The 13,297-nt window shown below is 45.5% G+C and overlaps 1 protein-coding gene across 8 annotated transcripts in view; it reads left to right on the top strand.

Annotated features, from left to right (window-relative positions):
- LOC137431830 (ikaros family zinc finger protein) overlaps window positions 1-13,297 on the top strand; it is an 88,813-nt gene that overhangs the window by 62,623 nt on the left and 12,893 nt on the right. For 3 of the 8 annotated variants that reach the window (XM_078782553.1, XM_078782555.1, XM_068123571.2), the window contains exon 6: window positions 12,838-13,011. The exons of 2 other annotated variants lie outside the window; for them this stretch is intronic. In XM_078782553.1, coding sequence (XP_078638679.1) covers window positions 12,838-13,011 — 174 coding nt within the window. Of the gene's footprint in view, window positions 1-12,834; window positions 13,012-13,297 lie in introns of all 8 variants that reach the window. 3 more of the 8 variants (XM_078782554.1, XM_068123573.2, XM_068123570.2) reach the window with 1 other exon arrangement.

Below are 13,297 nucleotides of genomic sequence, written 5' to 3'. Positions count from 1 at the left end.
TCAACCTGCATGTCAGGTGTTGCGATCGATTCAGGAGAGAATCATCGCCGTGCCGTGCGCCACGAGACCGGTCGTCGGCCATTTTGACTCGCGCAGGATTTGTGCTTCGCTCGCGGTTTCGTTTCTTTTCGACAATTCTCACCGCATTCAGACGTCGATCTGGGGCGTGTGTGTGACGCGGATTTTTGAAGGCTAATTCGTCCATACCCGAGGGTGTGATCTCTCGGTCGCCTGTAGGGTGCCTTTGGATTTCCCAGTCGCCTTGAGGGCGCCTTTGTACAGCTTCGGCTGTGTGACTGCCATGGCCATCCCCACGGGATTCTGGTCTCGTTTGGACATCGTTCTAGCGATCGCTGGAGCGAAACAACTTCGTCTTAGAGCCGGGAATGAGACATTGGGGAAGGTTCTTCTTACACTCACTTGGAGCACAGTGAGTTATATATTGCAAAACTGATGGTACCATCAAAGGACATATTGATTGTACTTTTGAATACTATTGTTGTTGTACCGTTATTCTTGTGTGACCTCAATACAATATTTGTTTGTGAGTAACAATTGGGGTGGCTTTTCCATTGATCTTTGACACACAGAATACCACATTTTCTGCTGTGACTCCTCTCGGGGCTCTGAGGTACACCGTGACCAGGGGGTCGGGGAGGAGCACGTAACAGAAATTGGGGGTTCGTCCGGGATTAAATTCCCTAAATTTCGTCCGGGAAAGAATTCCCTAACATTCCCAAAATTCCCAAATTTGGAATTTTTTCTAACATCCCCAGATTTTTCAAAAAAAAAAAAAATTGAAATTTTTTGTGTGAAGGTTAATAGGTGTTAACTGATAGTCACCATGGTGTTTGACGCAGGAAAGTTTGCGGCGTCCCCTAATGAGGCACAGTTCCTAGCGTTATAAAGATCGGAACTCTTGAGATTCGCCAAACATTTTAACTTGGAGGTCCGAACTCGTATGAAGAAAGCAGAGATGCAGACATTGGTGGTAGAATCTCTGGTGGGACAGGGCACATGGACAGAGGTAGCCTTGGATTGGTTACCCAAAGAAAAATAAAATGTGGAACTCCAGAAACTGGAGATGCAACTGCAGAGCCAGGAAAGGTTAAAAGCAGAGGAAAGGAAGGCAGAAAAGGAAAGAGCAGGACAGGAACGAGAACTCGAGGAGAGAAGAGCAGAGGAAAAAGCAGAGGAAAGGAGAGCTGCAAGAGAACTTGAGGAAAGAAGAGCAGAGGAAAGCAGAGTTGAAAGGGAGTTAAAGGAACGTGACATGGAGTGTCAGAGGGAACTTAAACTCAAGGAGCTGCAAATAATGGAAGAACGGGGAGAGGTAACATCCATGCCTGCTAGTTCGACAACTAGTCAGAACACCTGGGATGTTGGTAGGCATGTGAGGCTGTCTTGGAAGTGTGGTTCCACCCTTCAATGAAAAGGAGGTAGCCAAGTTTTTTTTACACTTTGAGAAAGTGACTCAAATGCTAAAATAGCCTGGGGAGCCCTGGTCTATGTTAGTGCAAAGTGTTCTGGTGGGTGAAGCTCAAGATGGTTCTGGTTCCACCCTTCAATGAAAAGGAGGTAGCCAAGTTTTTTTTACACTTTGAGAAAGTGGCTCAAATGCTAAAATGGCCTGGGGAGCCCTGGTCTATGTTAGTGTAAAGTGTTCTGGTGGGTAAAACTCAAGATATATTTTCGGCTTTACCGATTGACCAATGTGCAGATTATGAGATAGTGAAGAAAACCATTCTCAAATCCTATGAATTGGTCCCTGAAGCTTACCGGCAAAAATTCCGGAATGCCAGGAAGAGGGAGAGTGAGACCCATGTGGAGTTTGCCAGAATGAAGGAAACCATGTTTGATCGGTGGTGTGATTCGAAAGGGGTTGGGAAAGACTTCAAACTGTTGCGACAATTGATATTGGTGGAGGAATTCAAACAGTGTGTCCACGAGGACATTAAAGTACATCTGGAGGAAAAGAAGGTACCAGAGTTGTATGAGCCAGCCACCGTGGCAGATGACTATGCCTTGACCCACAGGATGGGGTTCCACAAACCTAACTTCCCACCTCGAGTTCGCAAGGGGAGTCATGGTACATCCGGTGCGGAGAACAAAGATTCATGGGGGCGGCGTAGAGATGACTATGAGGACAGATCTGATACCGCGACTCTTAGGGATCAGAAGTCTACAGTTCCAAGACAGACTTATCTTCCGGGGGGCTCGAGGCAGACCATGAGTTTTTCCTCCGGGCCTACTTGCGCTTTTTGCAGGAAACCTGGACATTTGATGTCCCAATGTTATGCCCTGGAAAGGAAAAATCAGGAGCGGTCAGATTAGTACAACTCCGAATGCATTGGCAAATGTGAGAAATCATCCTTGGAGGACAGATTCTTGTGGAGGTTCCCATGCCAAAGTTCCGGCATCTCAGAACGACCTTGTTCAAGGGGGTTACAAACCTTTTATTTCAGAGGGGTTTGTGTCACTGGATGGAGACTTGACTAACCAGAGACCAGTTAGGGTATTGAGGGACACAAGAGCACATCAATCTTTGATGCTTGAAGGCATTTTGCCATTGTCAGAGAAGACGGCAACTCTTGCTAGTGTTCGTTTACAGGGGGTTGGTGGCTATGTTAAAGCTCCACTTCATGTCATCCATTTGCAGTCTGATTTGGTGTCAGGACCGGTCACCGTAGGTTTACAAGCCACTCTTCCTGTAGAGGGAGTATCTTTTGTTATTGGGAATGATTTGGCCGGGGGTCAAGTTTCTGGTAACCCGATGTTTGTTGAAAAGCCTAGTATGGAAAATAACGCCACGCAGTTAGAGCAGGAGAATTCCGGGTATCTTTCCATCCTGTACCGCGACTCGTGCTATGGGTAGGAAGCGCTCTGAAGAGAAGAGGAAGGTACTGATGTCACGCTTTGCACAGGCACGTCTTGTCAAGTACCCAAAAACTAAGTGTCAGCGCACACAAGTCATGGATGGAGGCTATGTTGGCAAGCTCTTTGTCGGTGGACTGAACTTCAAAACAAGGGAAGATGTTCTGGACTCTGTCTTTGGCAAATATGGACCGCTCTTGGAAGTGCTGCTGATAAAAGACAGTGAGACGCAAAAGTCAAGAGGGTTTGGCTTTGTCACGTTTGAAAACACAAAGGACGCCAAAGGTGCAGAAAAGGATTTGAATGGCAAGGATTTGGATGGTCGGACCATAACAGTAGAGAAGGCAGGCCATAGATGTCGAGGGAGCTACAGAGGAGGAAAACGTGGAGGTAGTTTCAGGGGTGGCTATGGCTCCCAGGGTGGGAGTAGTAGTTTTGGTGGTGGCCGCAGTCGATATTGCTATGGAGGCTCTCAGAGTTACGGCAGCTCCCGAAGGGATGATTATCAGGGTAGTGGCCGAGAAGGAGACCGCTATTCACGTGACTACAGCGACAAGCGTTCCAACCATGATTATTATGAAAGTTAGGAAGAGTTGAGGCACTGAATGCTGCGGAGCAGCCAAGCCAAGATTCCGACATGGATTAACCGTGAACTCCACGTTCTTAAAGGCGTCCATGTAGTGAACTTTCCTACACGGATTAACCGTGAACTCCACGTTCCTAAAGGCGTCCATGTAGTGAATACTTCCAGGCCTCACCACCCAACCACCATTAAACCTGGCTCTCAGCTCGGCCTCCCTAAAAAGTGTTATAGATTTGCTTGTCTTTGGATTTTTGATCACACCCCCTTAACCTTCATTCAAAAAAATGAAAAATAAAATTAGAGGTTGATGAGATGGAGTTTGGCTTTGTAGGAGTTCAACTTGGAAATTGAGCATGTAAAGGGCAGGGACAATGTCGTTGCGGATGCTTTGTCCAGAGTGAACTAACTTTAGAGATATCTATAGGTTGTTTGAAGTTTTGTTGCTTTATTTTTGGGAAATATTCATTATTATCGTTGCTCACGGGAATTGATGATTTGGGTGTGAGTTTACTTTTGTTTGTTGGAAGAGTTTTGCCTCCAAAGAAAGTTTTCACTCTGTTCAAACTTTCTTTCTTGAGGGGGGAAGTGTTACGGATTCGTCACTTCCGTTGTGGTGGCTTTCATCCACTTGAGACATTTCTGGTTCCATGTATTTTTATTATTATTGTTGTTTGAGGGAAATAGCAATTATTATTGTCAAAAGGTAAAAGGAATGTTTTAAAAATGAACCCGGATCGGGAACCGGAAGATGAAGAAGAAGAGAAAAAAGGGTGGAGCGAATGAGTCGGACAAGAAAGCCGAGTTGCTCCAGGTTCTGAAGCGAACGTTGGCGAGCCAGAGTCACTAGCGAACTTTCGGGTTTCCGGGAGAGAAATTCCTACGACGGAGTTGTCATCGCTGTGACCGGTCAACCTGCATGTCAGGTGTTGCGATCAATTCAGGAGAGAATCATCGCCGTGCCGTGCGCCACGACACCGGGTCATCGGCCATTTTGACTCGCGCAGGATTTGTGCTTCGCTCTCGGTTTCATTTCTTTTCGACAATTCTCACCGCATTCAGACGTCGATCTGGGGCGTGTGAGAGACGCGGATTTTTGAAGGCTAATTCGTCCATACCCGAGGGTGTGATCTCTCGGTCGCCTGTAGGGCGCCTTTGGATTTCCCAGTCGCCTTGAGGGCGCCTTTGTACAGCTTCGGCTGTGTGACTGCCCTGGCCATCCGCACGGGATTCTGGTCTCGTTTGGACATCGTTCTAGCGATCGCTGGAGCGAATCAACGTCGTCTTGGAGCCGGGAATAAGAGACATTGGGGAAGGTTCTTGTTACACTCACTTGGAGCACAGTGCGTTATATACTGCAAAACTGATGGTACCATCATAGGACATATTGATTGTACTTTTTGAATACTATTGTTGTTGTACCGTTATTCTTGTGTGATCTCAATACAATATTTGTTTGTGAGTAACAATTGGGGTGGCTTCTCCATTGGTCTTTGACACACAGAATACCACATTTTTCTGCCGTGACTCCTCTCGGGGCTAGGAGGTACACCGTGACCAGGGGTCGGGGAGGAGCACGTAACCATACGTATCAATACATGGTACATAATAAAGTAATATCGGCACTGAATGACTATACAGGTCCCAGTGCCTTGCCGTTGGCCTAAATCTCATTTTCCATTCCAGTCATATGATGGAAAACGGACGTGAAAAATGTCCCAAATAATCCATGAATACGTACTTGTATACGTATATTAATAGGTACATGTAATTCAAGCCAATAAATAGGTACATGTAATTCAAGACATAATACTAACTTGAAATACATGTCCCATGTAATTAACGTCATAAGACTAACACATGATACTATGATAGTACACGTACTTTGGAGCTATGACCCAACTACGACCTGAAAAATACAGGTCCACAAAAGGGGGTCCGACTTCCGATGGAACCGACATCCGACGGACATGACGGAACGTAACCCCGTCGTAGGTCGGGAACTATCTGTATACATATATGTGTGTGCAACAATTAATCACAGCACATGTGTATATATTCCAAAACTAGAGAGTTCATAGAACATGATGCCCAATGCGGGGTTCGAGTGTCAATTGATCACACTGTCAACAACTTCAATAATTGAAATAAATTAATGGTTTTAAACATAGTTTCAAAAAAAAATTCGGACGTTTATCGCCAACGTCGCAGTCTTGAACATCACCCTCTTATACAGTACTGTAATATGATGATTTATAGCACTTTGTATGTTCAGTCCCCCCCCCCTCCCACCCCCTTTCCCCCCATCCTCCAAACTCGTTGGGCAGCGCTTCACCATGCAGCAAGACAATGACCCAAAATACACCACCAACACAACCAAGGAGTTTATCAGGGGGAAAAAAGTGGAAGGTTTTACACTAGGCAAGTCAATGTCCTGATTTAAATCCAATGGAGCATGTGTTTTACTTACTGAAGAGGAGACTAAAGTCAGAAACCCCAAAAGCAAACAACTGAAAATGACTGCCGTGAAGGTTTGGTAAAGTATCTCAAAGCAAGATACCAAGAGTTTGGTGATGTCCATAGGTCACTTGCTCAATACATTTATTACATGCAAGGGATATGCAACCAAATACTAACTGTTGTACTACTTTAATTGTCCCCCATCGCACCGCGGAGCGAAAGGGGGACTATGGTTTTCTCCTCCGTGCGTGCGTACGTGCGTACGTGCGTGCGTGCGTAAGCGAAGGACTGAATTCTAATTTGGTGTGGGTGCAACCTCCGTCAAAATCCAAGATGGCCGCCGCCATGTATGTCTGAACCTTGTGAGCGGAATATCTTGAAAAATAAGCGAAGTACCAACTTCTAATCTGGTGTGTGGGTGTATCTAGGCATAAGGAAAAATGCTATTGAAAATTGGGTCGCCACGTCAAAATCCAAGATGGTCGCCACCATATATATGTCTGAACCTTGTGAGCGAAATATCTTGAGAAATAAACGAACTACTAACGTCTTATCTGGTGTGTGGGTGTATCTACGCATAAGGAAGAACGATATTGAAAATTTGGTCGCCGCGTCAAAATCCAAGATGGCCGCCTTGCGTCTTCCACTTTGTCAACTCACATCACTTCACCGACGGGGGACCTAGGCGTAACTCTTGTTTATTTTAAGTTTATCTGTTCCATTACTTATGTTTACCAAAAATGGGGGGGACTGAGCATACAAAGTGCTATTGTTCTACAATGGTGAAACATATATACATAGAAATACCAAGAAATAAAATCTGACCTTCTGCCTCATATTCATATTTTGATCTCAAATCCAAATTTCTTGAGTACATAGAAATAATAAATTTGACTTCACTGTTCCAATACTTATGGAGCCCTGTATATAACAATATCGATACTGCCTCACTTAACAGAATCAATGTCTTGCCAACTAAATTAACAATCGCTTTCTTAAACGTAGATCTCCCACCCAATAATGACAATGTACAACCAACAGATTCACCTCAATAAAAACGCCAACATACTTGGAATCACATTTGACCCTCACATGACTTTTGCTGAACACATACAACAAATTAAAGCTGAAGTCGATCAAAAACTCGACACTAAAAACATTAACCAATAACAAGTTTCATCAACAATGAGAATCCCTAACCACAATTTACGAACAGATTTTCAGAACCACTATTAACTATGCCAGGACCAATATTGGACACCCACAATATCCAAAACCAATGCATCGGAACCTCAAATAATTCAAAACAAAGCACTTTTGGAATTACCGACCAATATAGATCGCCTCCACGCCAAAAAACAAAAAAACCTCCCCTCCAGCACTACCTTTATCAGAGGCACACACTTCATTTATAATGCTAGAACACCTATGTCACCAAAGCCTGGTGTTGGCTTAGCGGTTAGGGTGTGGGCGTGGGGTCCTAGGATCCTGAGTTTGAATCCCGGTCGATCGCTGAATTAATACCAGGGGGGTTGACCCGGCCTGTCATCCTTCCGAGGTCGGCAAATTGAGTACCAGCTTGCTGGGATGAATGATCCCGGTGTGTACCCCGATTTAGAACAGGTACACCGTATCCCTGCGCATCGGAAGAGGCGACTAAGGTTTGGTGTCAGGAAGGGCATCTGGCCATAAAAGCATTGCCTCAAACAAGGAACCACGAGGTAATAGGGACCGCAAGGCTAACCCCCGCTCCAGCGGGGGGAAAATGGCCTTAAAACGATCATTCATTCAAAGTCATGCAACACCTGTGTCACCCCTTGTCCAATTACTCCCCCTTGTACTCTGCCTGTCTGGCAGTTGAACAGAATTGAAAATCATTTCAAACAGGAAACTTACTGTTTTTAGTGATGTCATAAAGGGCATAAACAGGCAAAAATAACTCATGTAACATGTTCGCTTGGGTGATGTAATAGACGCTGGGGCAAACGGTGGTAAAACCCTTAATTTATGTATACTTTTAAACCTTTATTACTCCCGCCAGGGAGTAATGAATTTGATCATGTCCATCCGTGTGTGTGTTCGTGTGTTTGTGAACAAGATATCTGGAAAAGTTCTGAACGGATTTGGATGAAAGTTGGTGGGATGATTGCCCTTGGGATAAGGAAGAATTGATTGTTTTTGGTGAAGCTCAGGATATTATTCCGGATCCAGGAATTTTTTGAAGGATTTTTTACCATTGGAAAATAGTGCTCAGCAGCGGCCACCCACGGCGGGAGTATGCGCTCTACTGAGTGGCGTTCTCGTTCAAATTGAATTATATATTTTAACACTGTAAACACAAATCGTCTTCATAATACTTTGAAGAACTGTCCAGCTTAACAGCCCCTGGGAAGTGGGTGTGGCATGAGAGGGTGCAATGTCGGGGTGAAGAAGAAGCTGCCAATTATGCCTATGTATGATGCCGATTGACGCCGAGTTGTATGGTGGTCCATAATGCCTCCGTCTCCTAAACTGTGACTCAACGTCGATTTATTACATCGTCTACGGGTGGTGTATAAGACTGCTTCAACAGCGCTAAACTTCTGGATTTTTTAAAACTGTCTTTTTGAAATAATTATTTTATTGAAATTGAAGTACAGTATATATCCTTAAACACACTGCACGGGGTATCTATCGTGTTCTACGAACTCTTGTTTGTTTTTGGTTTGTCTCCTTTGATGTTGGTGGGATGATTGCCCTTGGGATAAGGAAGAATTGATTAGTTTTTGGTGAAGCTCAGGATATTTCCTTTGTTTGATGTTTGATCAGGTTTGATGTTTGATGTTAGATGTCGCTCGGGCGACGAGGCTTGCTTCGAGCTCTCCACGGCATCGAAGTTTGAGTGTTTTCCCATTTGTGTCTTTGTCGGGTTTCTGCTGGTTGTTTTGTTGTGTGTGTGTTGTTGTGTGTTTCTGTTTAGTTTTGGTTTTGTGGTTGTTGCGGATTTGTGTGATTGGTCGTTTTTTATTCCCGCGTCGTGCGCGGCCTGGTCTTTCTGGGCTCCCTCCCCCCCGTCGATGTTTTGTGAGTGTAAGTTCTTTCCTTCATAGTATTTACTTGTTTCTTTGATTTTCTTTTCTCCCCCCTGCCTCTCGCAGGCATCTTACCCTTTGTCCGGCGTTTTTAAAAACAGGACAAACTGATAGACAAAGAATTCTATATTGATTTTTTCTCTCCTCCCGGACACGTGCTTGTTCGCTCTCCTCCTCGTCTCGGCTTGTTCCCCGCCCGCTGTATCTCGTTTTTCCTCCGCCTGCCCTGTCGTGTCGTAAGAGACGACTAAGAGGGTTGGCATCAGGAAGGGCATCCGGCCATAAAAACATTGCCTCAAAAAGAGAGCCATGACAATTACAACTACATATGGGCAGGGTGCAGCCCGAAGTGGAGATCGGTTTCTGAGGTTTGGGACATGGAATGTAGGGACAATGACAGGGAGATCAGGAGAAGTGGTGGAAGTATTGGTCAGAAGAAGAGTGGACATATGTTGTGTGCAGGAGACGAGATGGAAGGGAAGTGGTGTGAGAATGGTGAAGGGTAAGCAGGGACAGAAATGCAAGTTTGTGTGGCAAGGGTGCCCGGAGAGCGTGAATGGTGTTGGTGTCCTGTTTTCTGAGGAGTTTGTAGACAGTGTGGTGAGTGTGACGAGAGTGAGTGATAGGTTGATGATGGTGAAAATGATGATTGGAAAGCTCTTGGTGAACGTCATCTCTGGATATGCTCCGCAGGTTGGTCGGAGCGATGAAGAGAAGGACAAGTTCTGGTGTGCGATAGAGAAGCTGATGGAAAACGTGAAAGATGAGGAAGTTGTTGTGGTAGGAGGAGACCTAAATGGACATGTGGGAAGGAGTATGGATGGTCTTGAGGGAGTTCATGGGGGTTACGGATATGGTGTGAGAAATGGAGAAGGTGAAAGGATTTTGGAGTTTGCTGATGGAGCTGATTTGTTGATTTGTAATACTCAGTTCCAAAAAGAGGATAATAAGCTTGATACATGCACGTCAGGTGGGTCGACGACAACCGTTGACTACCTGATGGTGCGGAGACGAGATAGGGGGCACCTCCGGGACACAAAGGTGATCCCGGGGGAGGAGGCTGTTTCACAGCACCACTTGGTTGTCTGCGACATAAGGGTGAAAGGTGCTAGGAGAGCTCGGCGGGTGAAGTACCAACCGAGAATGAAGGTGTGGAGGTTGAAAGAGGTGACAGTAAGGGAGGCATTAAAAGAGAGGCTGAGTAGGGTAGAGGATGATGTGGTTGAGCTTGAAAGTGGTTGGATGTCAATGAAAGCTAGTCTGTTGGGAGCCGTTGGTGAGGTATGTGGATGGACAAAAGGACCACCGAGGCACTCGGAAACATGGTGGTGGGATGATGAAGTTGGAAAGAGGATTGACGAGAAGAGGAAGACGTTCAAGGAGTGGCAGAAGGTGAAGGGTACGGGAGCAGAAACAGCAGAGCATGAAAGTTATAAGGCAGCCAGGAAGGCTGCAAAGAAAGAGGTAGCAAAGGCGCAGGAGGCATGTAGGAAAATGTTCGGAGAACGCTTGGATTCGGAAGAGGGTCAGAAAGCAGTATTCAGGATTGCAAAGCACATAGCGAAAGAGAGGTGTGATGTGATGGGGGTGAGTTGCTTGAAGGATGAAGTGGGACAAATCGTTGTCGACCCAGATGGAATTAAAGGAAGATGGAAAAGATATATGGAAATGCTGTTGAGTACAGAGAATGCATGGGCTGGCAACATAGAGAGTAACCCAGTTTTAGGACCGGCAGAGAAGATAACTGAGAAGGAAGTTGAGGAAGCGATAAAAGCAATGAAGAGTAGAAAAGCGGGAGGGCCGACGGGAGTTGTGGGAGATATGTTGAAGGCAGCAGGAAGTTGGGGTGTGAAGAGAATGACAGAGATCTGTAATCTGGTGGTGAAAGAAGGCCGCATTCCAGTGGATTGGGAACTGAGTACCTTCGTCCCTCTATACAAGGGGAAAAGTGACTCTGGAGTGTGGCTCGTACCGAGCGATAAAGTTATTGGAGCATGGAATGAAGGTATTGGAAAGGGTGTTGGAGAGGAGGATAAGGGAGAAATTGAAGATCGACGAAATGCAGTTTGGATTTATGCCAGGAAGAGGAACGACAGACGCGCTTTTCATTGTGAGGCAGTTGCAGGAGAAGTACATGGAGAAGAGGAAGAAGTTGTTTTTTGGGTTTGTTGATCTGGAGAAAGCATTCGATAGGGTTCCACGCAAAGTATTGACATGGGCATTGAGGAAGTTAGGAGTGGAGGAATGGTTGATCAGAGTAGTGATGGCAATGTACAAAAGAGCGCGCACAGCTGTAAGGACGAAGGACGGGAACAGTGGTGAGTTTGAGGTGAAGGTGGGAGTGCATCAGGGATCGGTACTAAGTCCACTACTATTTGTAGCTGTGATGGAGGTGCTGGCTCAGAACGTAAAGGAGGGTTTACCGTGGGAGTTGTTGTATGCAGATGATCTGGTGTTGATTGCAGAAAGTATGGATGGACTGAAGGAAAAGATGAACAAGTGGAAGGAATGTATGGAGACAAAAGGTCTGAAGGTGAATATCGGAAAGACGAAGGTGATGGCAAGTGGTAAAGCATGTGGTGAGGTGGAAAGAACTGGGAAGTGGCTGTGTGCTGTGTGCAGGAAGGGTGTCGGAGTGAACTCCATTCAATGTACAATGTGCGCTGAGTGGGTTCATCAAAAATGTAGTGGTCTGAGAGGGTCATTTACCAGTGTGGCAGCTACATTCAAATGTAAGGTGTGCACAGAGGGAGCTGCAGATGGAGGAAATGTTGAGTTGGATCTTGGAGACGGCGTGAAGCTGGAAGGTGTGAAAACATTTTGCTACCTCGGAGACATGCTGAATGGAGAACGTGGATCAGACTCGGCAACGGTTGCTCGAGTGAGATGTGCATGGAAGAAGTTTCGGGAACTGAGTGGCGTGCTGATGAGGAGGAGAGTGTCGCTGAAGCTGAAGGGAAAGGTGATTCTGGTGAAAGGTGAAAGCTGCATGTGTGAGAAGTGTTATGATTTATGGGAGCGAGACATGGGTAATGAACGTAGAGCAGCAACGAAGGCTGGAAAGGGTGGAAATGCGAATGGTTCGGTGGATGTGCGGAGTATCGTTGAGAGAGAGGAAGACAAATGATGAATTGCGAAAGATGATGGGAATATTGCCTGTGATTGATGCTGTGAAGAGGAACAGGTTGAGATGGTTTGGTCATGTGTTGAGGAAGGATGAAAGTGACTGGTTGAGAAGAGTGATGGAAATTAATGTGGAAGGAAGTAAAGGACGGGGAAGACCGAGAAAGACTTGGCTAAAGATGGTGGAAGAAGAAATGCGGGCAAGGGGGTTAACAAGGAGAGATGCAGAAAATCGGGTAAAATGGAGAAGATTGTCATGGGGACCGCAAGGCTAACCCCCGCTCTCGCAGGGAAAATGGCCTTAAAATGCATGTCGTTGTGTGTTGTTGTCCTTTGATGTTAGTTAGGAGGCAAAACCGGTATCAGATAATGAGCAAAATTTCATTGCTTAAAATAGCATTAACTTCAACAAATCTCATGTTTAAAACTTGACCATAACTCTGGAGGAAAGGAGTGGGGGAGGGGGTAAAAGTTTATAAACTGCATCATTAGCAATGACCATTTATCAACTTTGAGCACAACCATTGACACAGTAGTATGTGAGAGTGTGACCTCTTATTATTTACAAATAATATGGAATATCCAACTTAAATCATATGCATAAAGCTGGGTATATTTGTTAATATGGAATTTAAAACTTGAATCGTATTTCTAAAGTTGTATTTTGAAATCATACATTTTATCGGTCTTTATTCAGAGGTGTCAGTGTCTGCGTTTCTCACTTAGCAGTGGGAAAACCATACAAGTGCAACTTTTGCTCACGAAGCTACAAGCAGCGCAGCTCTCTAGAGGAGCACCAGGAACGTTGTCCAGGCTTCCATCAGGGTTTGCCATCCAGCCATCTCGCAGAGAATGCCTTCTCCAAGTACGGTACCACCACCGAGAGGACCGACTGGGAACATGGTGCGGAAAACAAAGTGCTACTCCATGATGGCTATGATTGAAGTTGAGCTCTGATTGTCTTGCCCCGTTGCTGGCTCGGTGGAATTTTTACCCAGTGCGCATAGCGCAAAGCGGGTTTAAGCAGTTGGTTCACTCTATCTGACAGATGTCAGTCGATGATTGACGAACTACTTGATTTCAGTTGATTTCATATTTTGAACATGAATCGGAACACGAACCTGCAGCTTCGCAGTACTTTAGCTCTGAATTTGGCAAATTGTATGCACTCATGCCGAGCGTGTCTGTG

Source organism: Myxine glutinosa, chromosome 7, assembly GCF_964187855.1.
Source record: "Myxine glutinosa chromosome 7, kmMyxGlut1.1, whole genome shotgun sequence".
NCBI classification, from domain to species: Eukaryota; Metazoa; Chordata; class Myxini; order Myxiniformes; family Myxinidae; genus Myxine; species Myxine glutinosa.
This window is presented reverse-complemented; position numbering and strand designations above follow the sequence as displayed.